General features: G+C 31.2%; 2 protein-coding genes and 1 long non-coding RNA gene across 12 annotated transcripts in view; 2 read left to right on the top strand and 1 right to left on the bottom strand.

Moving 5' to 3' along the window:
* The first annotated feature begins 4,923 nt into the window (after positions 1 to 4,923).
* On the top strand, positions 4,924 to 6,127 carry LOC139905795 (uncharacterized). Its single transcript, XR_011780854.1, has 3 exons — positions 4,924 to 5,589; positions 5,642 to 5,781; positions 5,844 to 6,127. It is a non-coding gene; the product is annotated as an uncharacterized lncRNA (long non-coding RNA).
* Positions 6,128 to 10,337: 4,210 nt separating this feature from the next.
* On the top strand, positions 10,338 to 13,301 carry LOC121119737 (uncharacterized). 9 transcript variants are annotated; one of them, XM_071889519.1, is made up of 5 exons: positions 10,458 to 10,616; positions 11,089 to 11,271; positions 11,911 to 12,216; positions 12,283 to 12,443; positions 12,507 to 13,301. In XM_071889519.1, the coding sequence occupies exons 3-5, from the start codon at positions 11,954 to 11,956 to the stop codon at positions 12,836 to 12,838; spliced, it is 756 nt and encodes a 251-aa protein (XP_071745620.1). In that variant the 5' UTR covers positions 10,458 to 10,616; positions 11,089 to 11,271; positions 11,911 to 11,953; the 3' UTR covers positions 12,839 to 13,301. The 9 variants fall into 9 exon arrangements, with proteins under 9 accessions (XP_040570430.1, XP_040570434.1, XP_071745620.1 ...); XM_071889516.1 differs by having other exon boundaries at positions 11,907 to 12,216; XM_071889517.1 differs by having other exon boundaries at positions 11,089 to 11,827; positions 11,907 to 12,216.
* A 6,572-nt stretch (positions 13,302 to 19,873) lies between these two features.
* LOC121119766 (uncharacterized) overlaps positions 19,874 to 25,684 on the bottom strand; it is a 44,311-nt gene continuing 38,500 nt past the window's right edge. For both annotated transcript variants that reach the window (XM_040714555.2, XM_071889515.1), the window contains exon 3: positions 19,874 to 20,269. In XM_040714555.2, the coding sequence (XP_040570489.1) occupies positions 20,067 to 20,269 (203 nt within the window). In that variant the 3' untranslated portion in view covers positions 19,874 to 20,066. The remainder of the gene's footprint in view (positions 20,270 to 25,684) is intronic.

Here is a 25,684-nt window from a genome sequence, read left to right as displayed (position 1 = left end):
GCCACAAGGATTTAGGTCCGAGCTGTTGGCTTGCCAATAAAATGCAGGTCCAAAATCTGGCACATTTTGTACTAAGAACTCTTGAACAATCTTGGCCTTATGAGTAGGTGGCGAGACTTGATGGAATGTATATGGGTTTGCATCAGTGACTTCATTCATCCATAGGATGCCTATGTTCTTGTAGACCTCCTTGGTCACCTTTTTGCCCTTTTAGAAAAAGTGGAGCGCATAACTTGTCCCTCCGTACTGATGACCACCAGGACCATAACCGAAGCTGGATTCTTTGTTTTCATGACTCGTTGGACCTCATCAGGTTCTGGAAATATTCATCTATCTTTTTTACGTTTATGCTTGGCGTGATTGGTGAAGATTTTCTCGTCCTAAAAAAACCTCACGTAACCAAATTTGCTCTTTATTTGGTTAACAAGAATCTTACCTTTGCTCATTCTGTCTGTCTTATTCCGCTCTGTTAGCAGATGTTTTGAGGTTCTGGCCCTAGACAAGAAATGCAGGTCAATTCTGATGATATTTTTCATGGGTTCTTTGCTCACGTTGAAGTCCTTGGCCTGCCTAGCAATTGGAGTGCCTGGATGAGTGATAATTGATCTCTTCAAGCCAGCTATGAACCTTTTAGTCTGGATTTTATCAGATCTTGTTGAATGTGCTGCTCTTTCAGTCTTTCACTCCTCATCAAAGCCCTTAATCCCGTCATAAACTGTTGATTTTGAATATTTGAAGAAGGAAATTATCTCCTGTATAGAGTGCCCCACACGGCGAGCTTCGATGATCGAAATTCTCAGGACTATTTCCATGCTTGAACGACGAGATACTCACAAAATCTGTGATTAAATTCAGCAAACACTTTGGGAACATGTCTACACTTTTACAAGGAATCTAGAGATATATTTTTTCACTGCATATTATTATTATAATAGCTGACTACCGAAATAATTCTTACCCTATTATTTTCATTGTACTATGTTGTTAAATTATTTTACAAATACTAATAACCAATAAGTATAATGGGTTTCTAAATTTGGTTCTGTTAGAAAATTGTATTATCTGTATGGCGAATTAATTTATTTCTATTTAATGGATTTATGAGCCTAAAAAAGAGGTATTGAATACAAAAATGCAAACATGAAAGAAGAAAATTTAGTGGGATGTTCCCACGACCTGCTGACAAAACCAATAACTTTGATGTAAAAATGTGGCTTCCCATCCCCTACGATTTGTTTCCCGGCATCAACCTCATATATGCCCAGTTGCATTAAAATAAATTACTTTACTTTTTTACAAATATAAGTTATATATACACAGTTACAACTTAATTATGGAGTTCATAACATCCTCACGAGGAGGCCTAAAGCTTGGTTATGAGGGCTTTATATGTGCAAAGCAAATGAATTTAGCTAACCAAGTAACTTCATACGAATGTGGATACATTCCAATCTCTTATTGTATTGAATTCGATGGATATATTTTTTTTCTTCTTCTAGATTAGATTTTCAAAGTAAATTTTTTAATCTCAAGATTTTTTCCAAATCCAGAATTTGACACACAGGAATAAAATAATATAGTCAAGGACTATATTCGCGAAATCGAAATTCAACACCATCACTTTGTTGTTAAACATAATCAAATTTTAATTTGGATATTAAAAATCCACAAACATCAGCAATAGAGGCAGTAGAGGGACTTAGTATAAAACAAGTTTCTTTTGAAAATGAATTATTTGGGAAATCTTATTTTCACTTTTTAATCCAGTGTGAAAATGTTTTTAGATACATTAGATTTCCTCGACGAATATTACCTATTGGGAATCTCGACTCATTCCGTTTTCCCCCCAAAAAAACTTATCTTTGCCATTATATATATTTAAAACCTTTCTAATTATGGACAAAAAATTTACTGTCTCTATAAAAAAGTCATTTAAAAAAAAAAAAAAAAAATTAAAGCATTGGTTGTAGAATGATGGATAACTTTATCTGCATGTTGTACTGATGTTTTTCTCCATATTTGATAGATGAAGAGATTTATGAGTCAATTTGTGAGCAAATCTAAAGATGCTGATAACTTATCAATTTCGATGAGGGCAACTACATACTTGTATCGAGATGTTAACGAAGAAATAATCAATGTCAAAACTGTTTTACATACATTCCCATCAACTTCCCCATAGCATTTTCCAGCTGCAAACTCGAATCTTTGACTTGTATGAACTATAATTGAAAAAAAATATATACTAACCTTCATAAGTTTACAAAAATACTTAACTTCATCTATCACCAAATGAACATATTAGAAGCTGGATAATTCTTTTATTCTTTGTTTTAAGTATATTTTAGTAGAATCATTTATTCCACATTCTACACTTAAAAAGCTAGTTATTCTCGTCCGATAATTACTACGACGTATTCTACACTTAAAAAGCTAGTTATTCTCGTCCGATAATTACTACGACGTAGTGATTATAATGATTTAAACCATTATACAAGCTTTGATCTTCTATATGTACTACAGGGTGTCCACGATAAATTGTAACTATCTTAAAATATATTATTTTTTGAGAAAATGGAAAAAAAATCCTTCAGGGCATAAAAGTAAAACAATATATTTGATAATATAAAAACTTGATATTAATATTTATAAAAGTAAATCATTTCCAATACTTATTGCGATTGCTATAAAACTTGACGATATCCTTTCTTGATACTTTATAGAATAATAAAATTAATTTCAGAACTAATTATTTAAAAAGACTAACATTAATTTACATAGAGCAGGGGCAGGCGGCAACCTTTGAGGTATGGAGTATCAACTTTAACATTTCTAATCAATGAGTGTGCCACTATCAACAATAATGGTAAAATACATATACGAAATACAGGAATATGTTCTAATTTGTGCGTGGCAGTGAATATGCATCCGCATGCCTGCAGTGGCACGCGTGCCATAGGTATAGTTGATAATATTGTAGAGAAAAACGCGTGCGAGGAGGAGGGGGAAAAAATACATATGGTATCATTGTTTAAAATACTGATGTGATTATCATCTGCCTGCTTTATTATGATTTTTACCCTCAAAAATCATAGTAGTATATCTTCATTAAACATTTTGCTAATAAACGAATGTATTTATTAGCAAAATGTTTAATGAAGATATACTACGTATAATTGACTTCGACGTTTTTTATCCGTTACAGTAGATTTGAAAACGTCACACTCCATGAAATTGTAATTCATTATGAACCTTATTCTTAGAATAATAGCTAATGAAACGACAAAGTAGAGTATTTGAAATATATTTGAAGCTCAAAGTTTAAAAAAGAAGGCTTTAATTAAATATAATCTACATACTAAAAAATAAACCATTAAACATTTAAGTTAAATATACAAAATTAAACAATTAAAATCATATAACTATTAATAATAAAAAATTATAAATACAGAATATTGAAATAATAGATTGATCCAGAAATGTTTTTCTTGTTTTAACATCGGAATTCAGTTAAATATGTCATAACTTTAGGTTGCAATACACAAGCGAGACGTGGAGTTTAATCAAAAAGATAATCACCCTTCTTCTTCATGTGGAAGTGGCTATATACAATTGTGCACAGGATAGATATATCTCTACCGATGAGATCTAACTAATTATTAATAATAAAGTAAATGTCAAAATCATAAAATTAGACAATAAATATATTAATAAAAAAATGTTAGAAATAAATTAATCGTAAAGATTTAGAGCAAAAGCTAATTATGTAGTAATGTCCGGCGATATTACTCCTATTAAGAGCATCAAAAAGATTTTCCCCCGTTATTTAAGTATGCTTATATAACAACATACTGTTATCATGAAGGATATACACAATTGTTAATTATAATGCAACACCCAATGTAACTACCCTCGTTGTTGTGACCATTTAAACAGTTGTTTTTGCCTTTTATGAGTTTTCTGAACACCACTTCTTGGAGCCCATCAACCATAGCTAAGCCTTTAGTGATAAAAAAGTAATATTTATTGACTATGTAATATTGGAAAACCTAATTATCATACCCAAGTCTTAAAGCGAGGTAAGTAGTCTCAGACAAACTAGTTGCAAACCATCCAAAGCTACTACCCCCGTTGTTGTGACCATTTAAGCAGTTGTTTTGCCCTTTACTGAGTTGTGTTTCATAATTCTTGATATGTTTAGCTAAAATAGAATCATATTTTATGGTTAGATTAAAAAAAAAAATTGAATACTTACTGAGAGATAGTACAAAATTCAAAGTTCCATTTCGATATTCGTAAATACTTTTTACTGATAACTTGATCATCATTTGGTGTGGATGACTTAAAACATTTTTATATGTATTTCTATAATGACATCAGTAAAACATCCTCCATTAATTTAATGATGGTTCCTCGGGAAGGGATATGTTTACCCTTGTATTTCTCCATAAATTTTTGAACGTAGATGATTAGCAATGGATAAGGTTATATTACATGCAATAAGCATCGTTGTGAGATCAAAGTTAAAGTCTGACTTGATGTATTCATCGTTAAATTGATTTTATAGATGAATATCCATACTCTTGTTATGAGATATGAGGATAATGAGTGGCGTGTAATTCTAGACAGGGGACTAAAGGCACATTTATATCGACAAATCCGACAAACCATCTGTTTCTCATCCGGTAAGTATTTTCCAAATTCCTGGGCCTCCATTTTCATAAATCCAGACAGAAGGCGACGTCATTTTGAGGATTTTATTCAGTTCTCTATCGACTATCACCATCTCATATTATATTAATATTGAATAATAAAGGCAGGAATGATAACGTTCATGATTGATAGAAGAAGATGTATATTATTTAATCAATGATGCCATAAGTAATTCTTCTTTTCTCCTCGCACGCTTAGGGTGATAATTTGGTAAGAATAGAAAAGCGTGCGAGGAGAAAAGAAGAATTACTTATGGCATCATTGATTAAATAATATACATCTTCTTCTATCAATCATGAACGTTATCATTCCCGCCTTTATTATTCAATATTAATATAATATGAGATGGTGATAGTCGATAGAGAACTGAATAAAATCCCCAAAATAACGTCGCCTTCTGTCTGGATTTCTGAAAATGGAGGCCTAGGAATTTGGAAAATACTTACCGGATGAGAAACAGATGGTTTGTCGGATTTGTCGATATAAATGTGCCTTTAGTCCCCTGTCTAGAATTACACGCCACTCATTATCCTCATCTCATAACAAGAGTATGGATATTCATCTATAAAATCAATTTAACGATGAATACATCAAGTCAGACTTTAACTCTGATCTCACAACGATGCTTATTGCATGTAATATAACCTTATCCATTGCTAATCATCTACGTTCAAAAAATTTATGGAGAAATACAAGGGTAAACATATCCCTTCCCGAGGAACCATCATTAAATTAATGGAGGATGTTGGTACTGATGTCATTTATAGAAATACATATAAAATGTTTTGAGTCATCCACACCAAATGACGATCAAGTTATCAGTAAAAAGTATTTACGAATATCGAAATGGAACTCTGAATTTTGTACTATCTCACAGTAAGTATTCAATTTTTTTTAAATCTAACCATAAAATATGATTCTATTTTAGCTAAACATATCAAGAATTATGATACACAACTCAGTAAAGGGCAAAAACAACTGCTTAAATGGTCACAACAACGGGGGTAGTAGCTTTGGATGGTTTGCAACTAGTTTGTCTGAGACTACTTACTTCGCTTTAAGACTTGGGTATGATAATTAGGTTTTCCAATATTACATAGTCAATAAATATTACTTTTTTATCACTAAAGGCTTAGCTATGGTTGATGGGCTCCAAGAAATGGTGTTCGAAAACTCATAAAAGGCAAAAACAACAACTGTTTAAATGGTCACAACAACGAGGGTAGTTACATTGGGTGTTGCATTATAATTAACAATTGTGTATATCCATCATGATAATAGTATGTTGTTATATAAGCATACCTAAATAACGGGGAAAATCTTTTTTGATGCTCTTAATAGGGAGTAATATCGCCGGACATTACTACATAATTAGCTTTTGCTCTAAATCTTTACGATGAATTTATTTATAAAAATTTTTATTAGTATATTTATTGTCTAATTTTATGATTTTGACATTTACTTTATTATTAATAATTAGTTAGATCTCATCGGTAGAGATATATCTATCCTGTGCACAATTGTATATAGCAACTTCCACATGAAGAAGAGGGGTGATTATCTTTTGATTAAACTCCACGTCTCGCTTGTGTATTGCAACCTAAAGTTATGACATATTTAACTGAATTCCGATGTTAAAACAAGAAAATATTATTTGGATCAATCTATTATTTCAGATCATATTCTGTATTTATATATTCTGTATTTATAATTTATTTTATTATTATTAATAGTTATATGATTTTAATTGTTTAATTTTGTATATTTAACTTAAATGTTTAATGGTTTATTTTTTAGTATGTAGATTATATTTAATTAAAGCCTTCTTTTTTAAACTTTGAGCTTCAAATATATTTCAAATACTCTACTTTGTCGTTTCATTAGCTATTATTCTGAGAATAAGGTTCATAATGAATTACAATTTCATGGAGTGTGACGTTTTCAAATCTACTGTAACGGATAAAAAACGTCGAAGTCAATTATACGTAGTATATCTTCATTAAAATTTTTGCTAATAAATACATTAGTTATACCCTCAAAAATCATAATAAAGCAGGCAGATGATAATCATCAGTATTTTAAACAATGATACCATATGTCTTTTTTCCCCTCCTCCTCGCTTTTGTATTCTTACCAAAATTATCACCTTACCATAGGTTACCGACCCCTGGCATAGAGTATGTATTAATATGGTATGTAAGCTTTTATTTATATTATCTATTTTGCCATTTCATTACATAATATAAGAGTGGTGAATAAAAGAAAAGCAATATGCAAAAATTATAGCATGCATATTTTTTTTTACATAGATACATGAATAATAAATATTAATTGGTAAATTGACCAATTGGCTAAGTTTTCTCAGATTAGTACTTGCGTTTTTCAGTTTGAGCTTTTTATTAAGGTTTCATTTTCTCTAATTCTTGTTTTTGTTTTCACAAAGGATATAATTACTTCTTTAGGCCAGTTAGGATAAAATTCAATTAGATGATTATGCAGTCTTTCAAATACGTTTGGGTTTTTGTCAATTGCGTCTTCTTGGTTACAATGAAAAGCATTGAAATGTTTTTCCAGACAATGACAAAATTTTAAAAACTCACACGAGGGGATCGTAAGGCCTCCCTTAGAGACCAAATCAATCCAAGGGCTAGACGTTTCTTCATAAAATCCGAAGTCACATGTCTTTTTCCCTAGATTTGGATGAAGGTCTTTAAATTTTTTAAACAAAAATCATTCAATATAAGCCAGACCCTGATCTGTACAATTATTGGAAACTTGAGATGATTCTTCTTTATCTGCTGTACTTACTTTTTTAGCTTCAAGAGCTTCAAGAAGTCCAAATATTCTCTAAAGTTTTCTATGATTCAATTGCATCTTCATCAGGCTCATTTTCTTGTATATTTGAAGAAAAGAAGTGACTCGTTATTGATTTAGTAACTATTTCTCCATCATCCTCATCATTTAACTCCTCTTCAACAGCTGGATTTCTTAAGACAAGTTCATGATTTTTTACAATTAAAATTACTTTTAGTCTTCTGAGGGTTTCCACGGGGGATGGATGACTACTGTTTCCTGTGATGACACGAATCCGTGAGAATACATTCTCCAGACAATCTTGATTTAGATGAGTGGTTAAAATTAATTTCATTCTATTATCCTTAATATTTTGAAATAAGGATTTTACTGAACGAATGGAGATTAAAATTCCCTTTTGAAATGGAAGCTGAAATTTTTTCCCCATCACTTTCATGGACAAAACTAACCCCTCCATTTCATTCAAAGCATGAATTTGTTCTTCCAAATGTATACCAATACAATCAATTCTTAATTATTTCATTGCCACGATGAGTTTTGTTAATTTCAGAGCAATTTACGGCATCTTCAAAAGGTTAATGTGAATAATTTGTTGATAGAAATTGACGATAACTCGTCGAAGAATAAAAAAAAAATGTATGTAATCCAGATTCAATTTTGAGAAATTCCTTCTATTATGTTTTGTGTTGACGTGTCACATATTGATCGGAAACTGTTACTCATTAGTTATAAATAATTTAGAGACAAGATAATGAAACTGAGTTAATTGTTTGATTAGTTTTCTTCGTTATTATAAAACAGAGGTATTACTAAATAATTAAATTAGAAGCAAGTATGAAAGAAGTTACAAGAATATGGAAAATATATGCAGAGAGGTTCTGTGATTTCAATCTTCATAATTCTTCCGACGTATCAAACTTGATTGAATTTCACATTTAAGTCTTAAAATATGTTTTATCGAGCCCCTTGATTTTTCATCCTCAGGCTTATCTATATTTTTGAACCTAGACCTTCCATATCTAAAACATAGGAAGTATTTTAAATTACGTCATATTCCAATATTGTAAAGTGCACATAAAATATTTCTTGTCACAACATTATAACGACGCATTCATGCTATTCCACTTTATTGTACAATGTTGAGGCAATCACTGATGTCATAAATTGCATCATAATTGAAGGGGGCTCAAAGTTGATATCTGTACCACATAAAATGGACACTTTTCCAATAAATCTTAGTAAACTCCATCAAATGGCATTATAAATAAAAAAAGACAAAACACTTGCATTGAATACTACTTTATGTCAATTATAAACATTGATATTGAATAAAATCAAAGTATTATGTAATGAAAATTCCTCGTGCATTTATAAATATTTACCATTTTTTTGATCGATAAAGAACGAGAAAATTAACCTACAATTTCCATTTTAATAGTTAATTTCTATGTACAACACGGTAATAAGATAGTATAACGATGTAATTACATATTTTTAATACATTTTAGAGACAAATATATAATAAAACTAGGAATTAAATTTTTATTAGACAGTAAGATTTAAGCCTTTTTATTTTTTGGTCCCATTTTGACATCCAATAGTTCGTTATTTTCCTGAATATTAATGAGAAAGGGTTTTCCTTCTTCTAAAACTTGGTTATTTAGGCCTCAAAATGGCCGATATCTAGTAAAAACCTCTTTAATTTATTATTTAAAAAAATACAAGATTTAACCTTCAAGATGGGTGTGTCTATAGTATAGTCAATCCATGCTTTACCTAATTTCTTTTGGGAAATCCAGGGCTGTCCCACTACGATTTTTTTGGGGGAAGGAAGTTATAAACTTTTTTGTTACCTTTTTTTTATTACAAAAAATTACATGATCTGTCTTTTTAGAAAATAATATTATGACTGATGGCTTAACGTTTTTCTTTCTTTCTTTCGGGCATTTCCTCTTTTATTATCCTCTCGGGGATTTTTTTAAAATTCATTAAAAGTTCGGTTTTATCAGAGACAAATGGCGCATGTTTTAAAATCGACTTAAATAGAAAATAAAATTGAAATACTACAAAAATACAAAATATGTTTACAAAAATAAGACAACGATCAATTTAATTTACTTATTCTTAAATGTTCTAAATATTTTTTTTTAAAGAAATATTAACTATCCAAATCCCTAATATTCATGGAGAATTTAAAAAAAAAAATCTACTTAAAACTTAATCCGGGGCGTAAATGGGGGTAATCCCGATATTGAATCTTAACTAATTGCCTATGTCTATGGTTATTACTTATTAATAATTGGCTATGAAAATAGGCTAAAACATTAATACTACTCCTCACTATCCGTTAAGTACTTAATAAATATGCATTATTTCATGACTTTTTAAACAAGTGTATAATGAATGAAGTAATTATCTTCATGAATAAGGTCATTTATGGAAATATATAATTGCATAAATTATCATGTATGTCATGAAGATAACTCTTTAAGCCGTTTTTACATAGGAATTATTCTTCTAAGCCCAAATGATTATTCCATTGTTGTAAATATACTATAAAAATTTAAACAAGTAATGAGCACGAACCAAAGGTAAAATCCCTTTTCGGGGCAATCCCAAAAATAAACAAAACGCACTCGTTATATAGAGTCAATGAAATTATATTCTTAGTATAGAGTACTTTTGCATCCATCATTGATCCTCCCCTCAGCTGATCCCTCATACAATACGTGTGCGCTCGTTCCTTTTACCTTGAAGTATGTCGTCATGCGCAAGGTACATAGAGACTAGAGTGGAGATTATTTCACAAGTTGTATAGTAGCCGCTCCATCACTATCACATCCCAGCTTCTTAGTACTAATTTCTTATTACTTGTCGTTACTTCAGCTCATTCTCTCAGCTCCCTCCTTCTAAGGATGCTAGTCTTCCTTGCTCTTGCCTATGGATGCAACTAATGTGGAGGAATTCTTACACTAGTATTCATAAATAAATAATACCCCATAATAAAATAGTTGTGTTTGAGGGGATTGTTCTCTAGTTAAGAGGAGCCGTCCTTGGTATTATTATAGGACACGTGGATTCTATTGGAGGTATTCGTTATTATTTATTACTTATTCATATTATTATTGTGCAACTTTTTGGTACGTTATGTGATTTTCCGGCTTCTCTTTGTAGCTCACCTTTAGTCATTTTCCTACTTAATATCAGCTCTAAATTTTCACCAACCCTTTCACATATTTTCCATAGAAAAATATGGACATTGATTAAATTACTCTGTGACATTTTATTGATGGAAAAACGTCATGAGACCAATGTTCTTGCCATATCGTATTTTATGTTTAATGTTACTGCTAGTAAAAATATATATGTCCATAGAATCGATATACATCAAAGCTGACTTTTGAAAGCACAAATAACCGCATTAAAAACTAGCAAATTATGCTTTTATTTATGCACTATTAATTGTTTTGCAATATAATTCCTGTCCTTGATAGTATATATGAAATATTTATTTTCATTAAATCTCAATAGACTGCGGTACATTTGCTTTATTTTTTAAAGGTATGAGCGCACGTATAGTTATTCGTCTGTGGAGGCCCTGATGAAGTAATATGGCAAAGTTGTATCCGCCCGATGTCGCCCAGGCCTGCCAAAGGTTCCGGCGCCGTGTGGCTGAGGTTATTGAGACAGGCAGATTTCATTACAAAGCTTTTAGAGATTTCCCGAATTTATCTGGACTACCCTGTAGTGTAGAAATAGATTATATCATCTAAGGTCATCAGTACAAGATGTATCTCTACTTACTGGCTTCATTTACTTTTACACATAGCTCTATGTAATAGTAAATGAAGCCACTTGTTGTTTTATAAGTGTGTCTTTTTCATTTTTTCTTATTGGAACAAATCTATAGCACGTTTCAGTTTCTCTGAAACTGTAGGAAACACTTTGACATACTGTTTTGAAGTGGAGTATAAATTTACTTAGGGCGGTAATTATTTTCCATGACTTACAAAATCTTGGTTAGTTATTGCCATTTCACTCTATTGAGGAATTGAAAGTTGATTTATTATTACTAATTTCCAGAGATTTATTTAATATTGTCTCTTGCTTAGTACTTATACGTAATTATTGATTTTTAATCTATCAAATTCATTACTTTCTCATTTAATTCCCATATCTTGTACATAATTTCCTTTACAAAAAAAAAATTGTCATTGTTAAGCTTTAAACATATGTATCAGTCTATAGACTATTATATTTTATTAGTGTGTGTATGAGAGCAAGCCTCATTCTATTGAAAGTATACATAAATGCCCTTTCTTGGATCGATTAATAATTCTATTGTCACATAATAAGATTTTTGAATGTATTTCTTTAAGGAAGTGTCGAATAGCATCACATATAATTAATCATAAAGGAGGCCAGTATGGAAGAAAAAGTTGAGATTGGAGAAGATAAAGGATTCCTTGATTCCACTGTGATGAAGGAAGAACCATCCAAACCCTTTTGGAAAAAGAGACGCCTATGGTACTGCCTTTTATTTGTATTCGTCTGTATTGCGACAGTATTCCTCATCGGATTAGTGATGTATTTTATTCGGTTAAATAATGGCACTTTTGATAATGAAGAAGGGAAGGATTGGGAGGCTAAACTTTTGATGGATGGTCAATCTAGTAACTTTTCCGGCATGTAAGACCATCATATATATTTATAAATAGTGTAACAAAGTAATAAAAATATTCAAAATATTCTTAGGTATGAATTAGTGAGACATGATGAAAATTATGAAAAATATCTTATTGCTCTGGGCATTCCGTATTTTGTTGTCAAGCTTATATTGGTGTCTCCGGAAATAATAATATTTGATGTGCCTCTGGATATGAAAAATGAACAGTGGACCATCATCACAAAGGCGGGTGAGCGTAATTACTTCAAAATGTTTGTTAATCTTAGTTAAAAAAACAACTTATTCTATCTAGGAACTGATCAAGTGGATCACTTCAAAATTGATGAACCTTTTATAGTGTCAATGAGGAAGGGTAAAACAATACTCAATACAATTGCATCCATGTCCTCAAATAATACTCTTGTGATGGATAGCATTAGTGAAAAATCCGGAAACAAACTCGTCTCATCTTTTACGTTCACTACAAATGGACTCATAAATACTCGTATTTTTGAGGCGCAAAATATTACAACCATCAAGTACTACAAAAAAATTGAGGAGGAAACAATCGAATCCGAGAAAGAGTCATCACCATTTTCGGATAGCGAAGAGGATGATCTTGATTTTTTGAAGTGGGATGGTTAGTTGTTATAGATTTTTGGCACACCATCAATTTCAAAGGAAAATAAGTCGTCAGGGTTACTCATGTTGCGGAGGGACCCTGTTTGACTATTTATTATTTTACGTATATACCATAGGATCACAACCAAAGAATGTTTACCTTATCCAAAAATGTGGTAAAATCGTGTACCTTGATTTTAAATGCCAAATGTTCTGTTCTCATTTTATTCCAAACATTAGTTTATTATTTTTTTTAGCTATTGCTTTATGAGTTACTTATTTAATATTATTTATTTTTGTACTTTGTCGAATATTAACTAAATTATAATATTAAATGAAAAAATAATTAGGTTCTTTATCAATCCTACTATTTTCTTTGATTTTAGGATTTATACAGAAAAATACTCAATGTTTATAGTGATAATTAATTGTATTTTTGTGAAGGACATTTGATTTTTGTGTTTTAGTATATAATTTTATTAAAGGATGAGTGTTTTTTTTATTATTAGTTCGCAAATGAGGGGACTGTTGTATTGCAACAAAATAATACAACTCCCTACATGCTAATTGTTATAGTATAGATATAGACATGTATTTGGAGACACCAGAGCCATTAAGCAATCTATATTTATATTGAGTGGTCCATTAAAATCTGACCACCTATTTCTAAACTTCAAGATTTAATGAATTAACAATAGAATTTCAATATAACTAATACTAAAAATAGAAATGTGTCAGAGCCATTAAAATAGTTAATGTAGGCTACTTTAGTAGTAATGATGGCTTCCAGGGGGCGTAGTCCTCGGTTATGGTCTCCCAAGTGCTGGCTGATTGTGCCTTCCCCTCAACATGCACATAAAAGGTGTAGTCTGGGGAGTTGGTTATAGGCGTTCCAAAAGTGTCAAAGAGTTGCAATGTAGGAGAATGTTTTTTTTTCATTGTTGGTGTCATAAGTTGCCTCTTGACCCTCACAAAGATCTTTCCACCCACTTTTTTGGTAGCTTTCTGGACAGTCTGAAATCTTTTTCTTGTACTTAAGGGGATTGGCCTGTGCTGTTACTTTAACTCCTCTTAGTCCAGTTTGGCTTTTTTGACAGAGCTCTTCTTCCTCTCTTGAACTTTTCGGACATGCTAACGGTGGTCCTGTAGATGCCCAAATCCTTCGAGTGCGTGAATCAAATTCGTTGATCACATTCAATTGTCATTTTCTCGACTTGTACGTAAGCTAGCGAGCTCAGGTTTGTTTTGTATTTAAATCTAATGGAGATTGCTTTCATATATCAAAATATAAATTAATTTCAATTACTCAACCTTAATTAAATATTGAATTAGTAAGTTTTCAGATTTTAATGGACTACTCAGTGTTAGATCAGTCTACAAAAAGTCACACAACCTTGCAGATAATATATATTTTTTATTTTGCTTAAGCTCTATTAGAAAAGTAACAACGATATAAAAAATATATGTCCTTGATCGAGGATTAAATAAATAAGAATTAATTCATCTATTTAATTTTATTAAATTGTGTATTATCCATTGTTAATACATTTGAAAATTATGTTCGCTTAAAGAATGAAAACGTCGATGTAGTAATAATTATCTGACGAGAAAGGACTTTAAGTATGCACTGATGAATTTATTTGCCAAAGGAAATTATTCTAAATCCATTTTTTACGCAATATTTTTCTATACTGCAATGAATTACAATTTTTATATATAAATAAAGGTTTGAAGTATTAACTCCATCTCATTTGCTTGGACTTATAGTTATGCAGAAAGTGAATCCTATGCTCCTTCAAATAAAACTCAATCTGATTATCTGTTAATTTTGTGTATATGAGATTTTTTTTTTCCAAAAAATTTCATTTAATATCAATACTTTTTATTTTAAGTACAATATATACGTATCATGTCGTAGGTATGTCAAAATGTGGGAAAAAAAAGCAAAAAATTGAATTTGAAAATGGGCTCTTACGTTGTGTATGGAGTGTCTCTTCCCATAAATACCTCAATAATTACAATCCATTTGCTATTCATTTAGAAATCCAGAGATTCGTGATTAAAAATTTAATCCGTCTTCTCCTTGAATTGCGCGTACTAAGAACTGGTTTATTAACTGGCGTGTAAAATATGCCACACGGAGTTTGTTATTATCATCTCACTCAAATTATGTCCTTCTACATTTAGGACTGTCGTAGTTAAAAACACAAAACCTACACTTTCCTAAATCTATATTGTACGAGATTGAGTGATCGTAAAAGAATGAACATAACATAAACATGACACTCCTTTCATAATTTATAAGCGCCTTCAAATTTCAAATTCTCATAAAAACTGATGCTTTCAGTTAATTTTTATATTTTTTTCACTAATGAATAGAAAAATGCTCAAGTTTCCTTACGTTTAAAAAAAATATTATTTTTTAATTAGAAGGGTAATTTTTGGCCCAAAATGTACAAACCAATTTAAAGATAAATAAATTGTCGTATTATTTATTAACGACAACAAACTTCTAAATCTCATCAAAACGGATTCTGTCATTCAATTTTTCTATTTTTTCACTAATAATAGATATATATTTAAGCTTTGTTAGGTGTTTTTAAAATTTTTCTTTGTCAACTGAAAGGGGTTATTTTTTGCCCAAAACTGCCACACAAATCTGCAGTTCATTACATCTTCTGTTCATTGGCAACTACAAACTTTTTTATCTCATAAAAACTAGTCCTCTGAATCAATTATATATTTTTTTCACCAATAAATAGAAAATTATTCAAGCTTCCTTAAGTTAAAAAAAAATATCTATAATCTCTATTAATTAGAAGGTTCATTTTAAGCCAAAAACGTCAAAGCCGATTTGGAGGTAATTTTAAGTTATAAAATGAAGCTGTATATTACGATTTTTTCTTTAATTTTTGTAATGCTAATGTAGTGTACACGCTCTAGAAGATTATTAAGGTAAATTTTTTGTAATTTCTTTAAGAAAAAGTCATCATTTTAAAAATGTACATATTTATGGCCTTTTATGCGTCACAAAACTTCTGATCGATTAGCTGTAATAGCAACTCAATACTTGGGAGAGAAAAATGATTATGCACTTTCTTTTGTAACATAACTAGGTCTGTTAAAAGTTTCATTACATACTTTCTTGTAATTAGGTTATTCGATACAACTATATTATTTTGTCTGACAAAGCCAAACAAAATTTCTTAAAATAGATATGTCATAAAACATTTTATCATCAATTAACCTTTCATTTTTGAAAGATAAGGACAAGTTATTTTATAACAAACACTTAACTAGACTATTATCGTTCCTTGAATGTTTGATTTGAAAAATTTAGAAATATCTCAACAATTTTAGTATATGCTAGCATTGATCATATTAGATTTTTTAATCTTGTCATACTTTGAGTAGCTTGAAATCCGATAATTGATTATTAAAATTTCGCCGGGGACTTCCTTGTCCAAGTTGGCCAAGAACCGTGGAGTGAGCAAGCAGCTGGTCTCCAAGGCTGTGAATGAGGACCTCGGGTACAGTTCACACCGAATGGTCAAACAACACATCCTCACGGCATCCATGAAGGCCACCAGCCTCACCAAGGGTAAGCGTCTCCTCAATGACCTGAAGAGTCATGGAGGAAGAATCATCTTCTTCTACGACTTGAAGAACTGGACTGTCAACAGAAGCTACAACGTCCAGAATGACAGGTGGCTTGCCAAGGATAGAGAAAAGGTCCCTGCAGTCTTCACCACAAAGTTCCCGGTCTCTGTGATGACCCTGTGGTTCATCTGCAGCACCGGTGAGGTGATGCCTCCTTTCTTCTTCAATCCCAAGGAAAGAGTCAACGCGATAAGGTACTGCAAAGTCATGGAGGATTTCGTCATCCTCTGGATGAAGGATACGGCCGCTGGGAGGGAGTTCATATTCCAACAAGACTCAGTGCCCGCACACATCGCCATGAGGACCACTAACCTCTTCAACTTCCACGACGTCACTTTCTGGGATCGCAACACCTGGCCCTCCAACTCATCCGACCTCAATCCGTGTCATTACTACTGGTAGTGGTAGTTGGAGAGGGAGGTGTGCAAGGTCAGCCACATTGCGGCCCTGAAGGGTTCCATTACGAGGGAGTGGAATGCTGTCGATTCTGCAGAAGTCATCAGGGCATGCAAATCCTTTAGGGTCAAGATGGAGAAGATGGTGGCTGCTGAGGGAGGAGATGTTGAATCAATTTATTGTCTAATATCGTGTCTAACTTTTTCATATTAACAAATACACTCCAAATTCCTTTTTTATCAAGCAGGTTGAATTTTAAGATAGTTCCAATTGACACCCTGTACAAGGCTATACCATAACGCGTGTACGACTGATGTTTGACTTCAACCCCTCTTTTTAATATTAACGTCATAGTTTATGAGTGGTTGTATGTTTTGTCTTAATTTGTCTTTCTTGCCGAGCAATCAGTACAATTCATCAAATGATTTTATTACCAATAGTGACGTAATAGACTATGATTGGTAGCGTGTTTTGTCAAAAGCTGCCCAACAGTCGGTACGATACATTAAATTGAAAATTCTAGCAATCCCCATTACATGATGGTCTTACCTTGTATTTCTATTAACCTTGCCTATGACAATATATTTTAAAACTACTTAAATTTTCAATTGTAGAAATTTTGGAACAATTCCCAACATCATTTAGAAATATCCACTCTGTATAATTTTTGTCTTGGGTACCAAAATTATCCATGAAATAAAGTATGACGTTAACATCCCTGCCCTTTTTCAGTCCAATTAGTAGGGCAGAAGCGATGTCAGAACATTTTATTCCAGAAATAGGTCATGTTAGATGATAAAATTTGGCTTGTTTTCTTATACATATATACCAACTTATGCAAGTGTGAGATTTTATGTTGCAGCTCTTCCAGTGAAGAAGGGTGAATAAGGAAGACGAGGCAACATTAATACTTTCTGCAAGTTTACGCCTTTGCTAAAATAATTTGAGGAACCATACTCATCCAACTCTACTCTGAGTTCAACAAGAACTTAAAATTATAACACTGCAACAAACCCTCAAGTTTACTCTACGCCTTTTATGAGCTCACACGAATGTCCAATCAGGTTTAAATTAATATAATTGAAAGGAAGTTCACTACATAGGAATAATTAAATAATAATGACAACTGCCTATGAAAAGAGAATTCATTCTTTAGATTACCAATTCCAAAAAAACAAAAACGGTCCAGATAAAAAAAATCATACGATTTAAGTCACTACATCTTGCCTCTTCAGTAGAGAACAAACCTCACACACTTCTGGACTGAGCATCACAAAGCTGATCTTTCTAGTGGTACTTCTAAAATACGTCACTGAAGAAACTTAATTGTTTTCTTGTTTCAGCATGAAATCTTGGTGCATCTCTGTTGTGGCTTGATGAAGTTGCTACACAATCTATATAATAGGAATCCAGGACGAACTAGAGAAATAAGGAGGAGGAACATGGAAGAATAATACAATAGTGTACTTATATACTAGGAGCATATACCAGGTATGCGCCTATGAAGTGAGACTTAAAACTTTTTATTTTGAACGTTAATTGTAAAAAAAATGGTTACAAATTAAATTTTCAAGGTATGTACTTTCGTTAGCCACACATTTTCCCCATCTATTAGGCAATTTAGGATGCCTTTCCAAAAAAAATTGTTCGACTTTGGCTGCAATCCAGCCATCAATCCATTTTTTTGGCTTCAGCGTGATAATCGAAGCGTAAATCATTGAGTGCGTGGCCCATCGATGCAAACAAGTGATAATCGGAAGGCATCAGATCTGGCGAGTAAGCCGCATGTGCAAAAGGTTCCCAGTTGTATGATTCAACAAGCTGGTGGGTAGCTATAGAGGGATGCAGTGGTGCGTTGTTATCTAGGAAAATCATCTTGTGTTGCCTGACTTCATATTTTGGGCATTTTTGGCATTTGGAGTGGTTCATATCGGCCAATTGTTGTTGGTAGCGATCTCTATTATTATATTACACATATTTAATATATATTAAAATTATTAAGTTAATAAACAAAGTGGTTGACAAATTGTGAATCTCTCTACTAATATTAATGGTGTTTTTATGTTATCATTATTAGTGGCGTCCGCAGAGTTTGAAAAGGAAGGACTGTAATTTTTGCTTGTTACTAAAAAATTTAATATTTTAATACTTTTTTTCAAATTTAATTTTTTTTAATATCTATAAATTTTTGAAATTTTTCTAAAAAATGTATTATTTGATTTTTTTTTTCAAATTCTTTATATCTCAAATCTAATTTTTGAAATTTTTCTCCAAAAAACTTAAATTTTTGTGACCTAGAGTGCATTTTTGAAATTTTTTTTGCAAAAAAATCAAGTTATTGTGAATAGTTGTGGATTTTGAAATTTAAGAAAATCCATGTTTGTAAATAGCTGTAGATTTTGTAAGTTTTTCTCTCAAAAATTTAATATTTGAAATGCAATTTCTCCTACAGTTTTATTTTTTTTAAATGATTTCAAAAAGTTTTCTTTTTTAAATGATTTTTTTTTCAATTTTTTTTCCAGAAAAATTAATTTTTTGTGAACTGCTGTAGATTTAAAAATTATTCTTTAAATAAGACTTGAAATTTTTTTTAAATAAATATTATTTTGAAATGTAATATTTCCAGAGTTGTGGAGTTTAGAAATTTTTTCCATAAATCTTAATATTTAAAATATTCTGTATTTTATTTTTAATTATGAAAACATTTTTTCAAAAAATTTTGTATTTGAAATTTAATTGTTGATTTTATTATGAGATCAAATACTAATCAAAAATATGTAATTGGTATACATCAGAGATCACTATTTACATTGTACACTTTAAACACATTCCATTATGTATTGACCCACCTACAATATTTCATTAATACGACTGAATCGGTGTTTCTTAGATCAAAATATATTTATCCATACATCATGGAGCACTTTATTCAAAGCACCCGGTGACTTGGTTTCAGATATTCATGGAGGAAGAAAGACAAACTTTGCTTAATTAATATCGATATTTAATTTGTACCTATTTACATATATATTTCAATAATTTTGTACAATTAAGATTAGATAATACCACACCTTAAATAATTATAATAAGCGAAGAACTTGATAACTTGATAAATAGAGATCAAATAAATCCCAACAAAGTAAATACAATAATGATTTTCGTTAATTTAAACAAATAATAAGATTTGAGATCCCTTTTAGTCCAAAGGGCACGTACTCATGTTACAATCTTCTATTTCCTCCATTTCGTTAGTGGTTTCATTCACTTTGGTAGCACAAGAAGGCTCTTTCATTTCCTCATCCGAGATGATGGTGGTCTCTATTCTTGAACATCGGTAATACATTGTTCCATTAATTTGAAAGGGGAAGATACAACGGGTTTCATTTACGCTATGACAAGCTGTAAAATAGAAAAGAATACCAAATTAATTACACAGGTCAAGAACAACAAAAAATATCTTTTATATTCGTAGGGTTGGGGTTTGGCTCTAAGAGAAATGGAGCCACAAAGGAATTCTTGACCATTGAAAAATAAATTTTCTTCAAGGATTTCTTTTAAAAGAAGGTGACAATATAAAAAAAAAAAATTGATACTTATTTAAAAATATAAAGAACTCCCCCCCAAAAAAACAACCCAAATTTGAGGTACTTTTCGAGTTATACTCATTCTCTTTGAAAACGTAAGTTCATTTCAAATAAAGGTTTATATTTTATGTAAGATCATCCAGTTCTAAAAAAGTACAATTTAAAGGTAAAAAAACTACTAGAGGCCGCCCCAGGGTGTGATAGAAGGACTCTGCACTCTTCCATGTGTCCGACAAGTCTCTTGCCTAACTTGAAGATAATTACTACTACCTCGTTACCCCTAACAGCCCCTATCTTAATCTGATGGATAATTTTGTGTGTGCTTCCTTCAGGCACAAACTAATAGACGTCTCCTCACAACTAATGGTAAGTCTGGTGGTTTCCATCATGGAGAACTTTGCATCTATGCCTATGGATCTCGTCATTAAGGTTTGCTCCCGCTTCAGAGGCCGTATCGATGTTGAGGTCAATTATATCGAGTAAGACTAAAGACATATTACCTACAACGTCATTGTTTTCTATTTGAAATAAAAGTATTAAAGCAATGTACTTTATGTTGTTTTTCGTAAATACAAGAGAAGGCGCAGAATTCATGTTCGAGCTCTATATATAAAAACTAGTCTCGGATGGGTTTAAAAAATCTAAAAAGATAGTAGCCCTATCAGTCCGGTTCTAATAAAATATTTCATTCCTAGTACTGGATCTTATCGATCTTTTTATAGTAACTAACATCTTAAATGACGTAGTTTACGAACTACGTCACAGGCACGGCGTTACCTCGCTATAACTCAAAAATACATTGGATATTTTTATGTCCACTGTTGATTCCCTCTTCTCTCTTGATACGTCATGCCTGTTTCATAATTTGTTGTTTTTCATAAATACGCAAAGTAATTAGTTATTCTATACCTATCCTCAATTTTCAAAAGAACAGAAATACAATTTCTTGTTGATCCCTCGTCGTTTATATAATATATATAGGCCATTTTATCATTTCAATGAATAAATAGCAAATCATAACTACTCTCTTAATTAAATATTACTAAGCAATATTATAATAGTTTATTGAATTAATTACTGTGTCGATTTTAATAATATGTAATTTATTTTAAAAATGGTGAAGAAATAATATGAAAGTGATAGTCTGCGATATATATATATGATATAAATAGCAGTTAGTACCACTGAATTATTTGGCTAACTACCAGATGATTTTGGGCCTTTTTTTCTTTTCGGAGGAAAGGTTGTGTGACACAATAAAGATAACGACGTGCTAGATCTATGTACTTCTGAAGAATGTCAAACATGGAGAAGACATATTATATAATATGTCTTCAAATAAAGTATAAATATAGATAGCGGCTAACTACCAGATAATTTCAGGGTTTTATTTTTGTGCCTTTCGAGGAAAAGTTGCGTGATACGATAAAGATAACGACGAGCAGGAGGTGTAATCAATTAATTCATCATTAATTGTTTTCTTCTTTTTTATATTCTTTAATTCTATCTAGGAGTGGACAAAAATAAAAGATAGCTACAAACGAAGGAATGAAGTACCGACTAATCAGTCCTTAGGACCTTTGAATGGTAAAAAGAACCCTACCTATAAAACACAATATTGAAAGGTGGAAAAAAAATCCAATACTAATAAAAACTTAATTGTTTTCCAATTTATATTTGTATTTACTTTTTTTAACAGAATATATCGCAGAGTTTAATAATATTCCATAGCTAACCTTGGGGAATATCTGTTTCAAAAAACTTTTTTAAATATTTAAAATGTAATTAAACACGGTTGTTGTTAGTTAATCTATGAGTAAACGATCACATGTTAATGTTAATCCGAGCTATACATCATAGCCAAGACATTATGATCAATGTCAGCCAATAATTCCTTTGAATTCTATAATTCATTTTAAGTACAGGTAATTAGTAAAAGTATGAATGACACTAATTAGATACTATTAGGAACTGACAAGTGTTTGCCATACCTATATAAGTATATACCTCAAATTTGTATTTTAAAAATAATATACCTTGTAGTAATTACTTGAGTCCATTATTTTAGCTCAGTTTATTGTACATTGTAAAAGTTTAGGCGTAAAGAAAATAAATGGATTCCCTCACACGTGATTACCTGTATTGTATCGCACAACTTCACTGCCAAAAAGAAATTTTATTTTAAATCAATATTTCTGAGTTTGTTGTTAGAAATATATATTTTTCTAAAAATTAAAAATAACTGACTGCCCATTTTTACTGATTTATAACAATAAAGAAATGATTTTTTTCCCCATATAACAACCCTTAAATGAGATTTGTAATGTTTCAAAAAACAACTGATCTAATCACTTTTCGATTAGGCAATAATTAGTTTATATGTAAGAAATTCTATTTTCCTTCTGTTTAATGACCTAGAAGCTATATTTTTGTAAATATACCATGAACTTTTTAAGGCAAAATATTATCACACTACTCATATCAAGGATTACAAAAACTCATGCGTAAATTGTCTTAAAAAAATAAAATAGAAATATCTTAACTTGAGCATAATTGGAATATTTTCCCTGTCCTAATACTATTTTAAATGTAGAAGTTCCTCCCTTTATAGCAGTAACTCATTTCTCCCGCAAAATCATAAAACAGGCAGCTGATAGTAATAAGAGTCTTAATTTTATAGTATCATTAGTCTCGCCACTACTTTCTTCCTGTGCTCATTTTTCCTTTCCAAAATGATACACCTTGACTAGTATAAGTAAAATAATCCCTTTTTTAAATAAAGGTTATTCACTTTTGCTAAAATTATTTTATATATGTGAACTCATCACACAAGTTTTTAATAAAAACACTATAATTGACCCAAAAATAGCTATGAAATATTTGTCTGTATGCATACATCAAGTAGAAGAAAATATTTGGGATTTTCTTGAAGATTTAATTTTTGGTTAAGATTATCTTATGTTGATTCACCATATATATAAGCAGTAGGAGGTTACGTAGAATAAAGTTCCGAAATTATGGATAACTAAGTCAATTATTTATTAAGAAAAAAAATAATACGTACTAATAAATTACATTAGATATATATAGAGAAGGGATGTTTGTAAAGGAAAAACTAAGGACACCCATTAGAAAAGGAAAAACGGTTGGTGTATGTATCTTTTCTTCTTTTTTGTTATTTATTTAATAAGTTGAGTGCGTGTTAAGGAGAATTATTGCCTATCTTTGTTGTAAATGGATAATAAAATAAATGTGTATGAATTTAAATATGATTATACTATTTTCTCTCCACTAATGCTATTTTAAATGTAGAAAGTTCTCCTCTTGGTAAACTCCAAAAAAGTAAGTTTTCTTTTTGAAAGCCTTTGTCCTAATTATTTAATTCCTGAGGAGTGAACTTCCTTCCTTACTACACACAATCATTTATAAAACCAGATTGAACATTTGTGAGTGCTCATAAAAGAGTTGCATAAGAGATTAACCCTGAAGATTTGTTACAGAGTTTTAATTGTAAGTCCTTATTGGACTCGGAGTAGATTTGAGGATGGACATCCAAGTCATTCCTGCCTATATCCTTACTATATTCAAAGTTTATTTCCTTAATCTCTTAGCTTCTCGAGGCTAATTTAATACAATGTTCAAATTTTCATTTTCGATTTCTTTTTTTAGCATACTGGTAGATCATAATATTTTCAACTATGCTGATATCTTTTTCTCCACCTAAGATGTCACTTGATATGATACCACAGATGAAGTCACTCTATCATTTTCTGTTATTATCACTTATATTGTATGCAATTGTATTTCCGTTTGCATAATTTACGTTAAAGGGTAAATTTATGGCGGTGGCGTAGTTAGTTATTGATAGGGATGGTAAAAGGCAGAGAAAAATAACAGTTCGTTATTTAACATATCAAATGTAAAATTTAGTACTTTGGTTGTAATTTTTTGAAATGCATCATGAAGTGTAGTTCTTTCATACGGTTGCAATTTTTTCTGGCCTACTCCCATACCCCAACAAATTGATTTTAATATAAACATACAGTAACGGACAGTAAGACGGGTACGAATGCCACTTTATCACTCATATCAGTTGCTCACTATCCTTCCTTACAATAACATATCCTCATCTTTTTTTTAATCAGGAACAAAAAAAAAAGAACACTTTTCTGTATTTTGTGCATTTTACATGGTCAAACAGACCATGCACTTTTAGCTAAAGCTTTCTGTTGCACTACTTAACTCGTCTAAAAAAATCAGAAAACTTGTTGATCAGGATGGGGAGAACTTATTAACAATGATTACCTGGAAGGCTAACGTGGAAGCGGCCAAAATTCTTCGGAAGCCATGCCTTGTTGAGGAAATAAACAAAAATCCCGGCCAATCGATGAATGCGATCGCTGACAAAATCGATGTAGCGTCTATTTCAACTGTACATCGTGTCATCAATGAAAACCTACACTACCACAGCTATTTTTGTTCCAATGGACAGCTCCTCTAACTCTGTTAAGCAGGGATAACTTTGTCAACCGAACCAAGGCTTGATCAAAATAAAACATAAGCCTCTTATCTGCTTTTTTTTTAATACATATTACATCAGTGAAAAATAATAAAAATTTATAATCCAAAGCAGAAAACATCCAATGTCCAAATAACAATTATGGAAATACAAATAAGTCAATTTAAAATTTGAAATATTATAAGTTTAATTACAATATCGAATGAGGAACAGGAAAAAGAAAATCCGGTAGATAACTAGTCATCTCAAGAATTAGGTTCTAGAGCGAGTTCTGACAAGTAAAAGTCTGTAAACACTCTATATTATTAGTATATTCATATTGTGTATATTATTACTTATTAGTATTTCCCTTCGATAGAGAGGAAGACCAGAATAAATATTGCTTCAGAGACGTAATCACAAAGCCAAGAAGGGAGGGATTTCTTGGTTGTTTTTATGCTTCTCAGCGTATATTATACCTTGTACCTTGGAGATTAGCCGCACAATTTTCCATTTATCTTTATACTGTGAGGACATTACAATGAGTCAATCCAAGGGACTCAATCTTACATGAAAGTTTCTCCAGACTTCTTCCTTCCCCATCCTAAGGATCGGGTAATTTTTATACATTGCTGTTATAAATGAAAAAAGGTCTCGCATTCTTTTTGGCAAAAAACAAATTCTCTTCTTAGGATCTTCCTGGGACGCATTTGTTAAAATACAGGACGTCCC

This window comes from Lepeophtheirus salmonis, chromosome 6 (genome assembly GCF_016086655.4).
Source record: "Lepeophtheirus salmonis chromosome 6, UVic_Lsal_1.4, whole genome shotgun sequence".
NCBI classification, from domain to species: Eukaryota; Metazoa; Arthropoda; class Copepoda; order Siphonostomatoida; family Caligidae; genus Lepeophtheirus; species Lepeophtheirus salmonis.
This window is presented reverse-complemented; position numbering and strand designations above follow the sequence as displayed.

Bases quoted from the DNA above. Each gene is read 5' to 3' on its own strand.
- LOC121119737 (XM_040714496.1), top strand. From the start codon at position 11,954: ATGGAAGAAAAAGTTGAGATTGGAGAAGATAAAGGATTCCTTGATTCC. The intron at 12,217-12,282 runs GTAAGACCATCA...AAATATTCTTAG, and splicing joins TCTAGTAACTTTTCCGGCAT to GTATGAATTAGTGAGACATG. The intron at 12,444-12,506 runs GTGAGCGTAATT...TATTCTATCTAG, and splicing joins GACCATCATCACAAAGGCGG to GAACTGATCAAGTGGATCAC.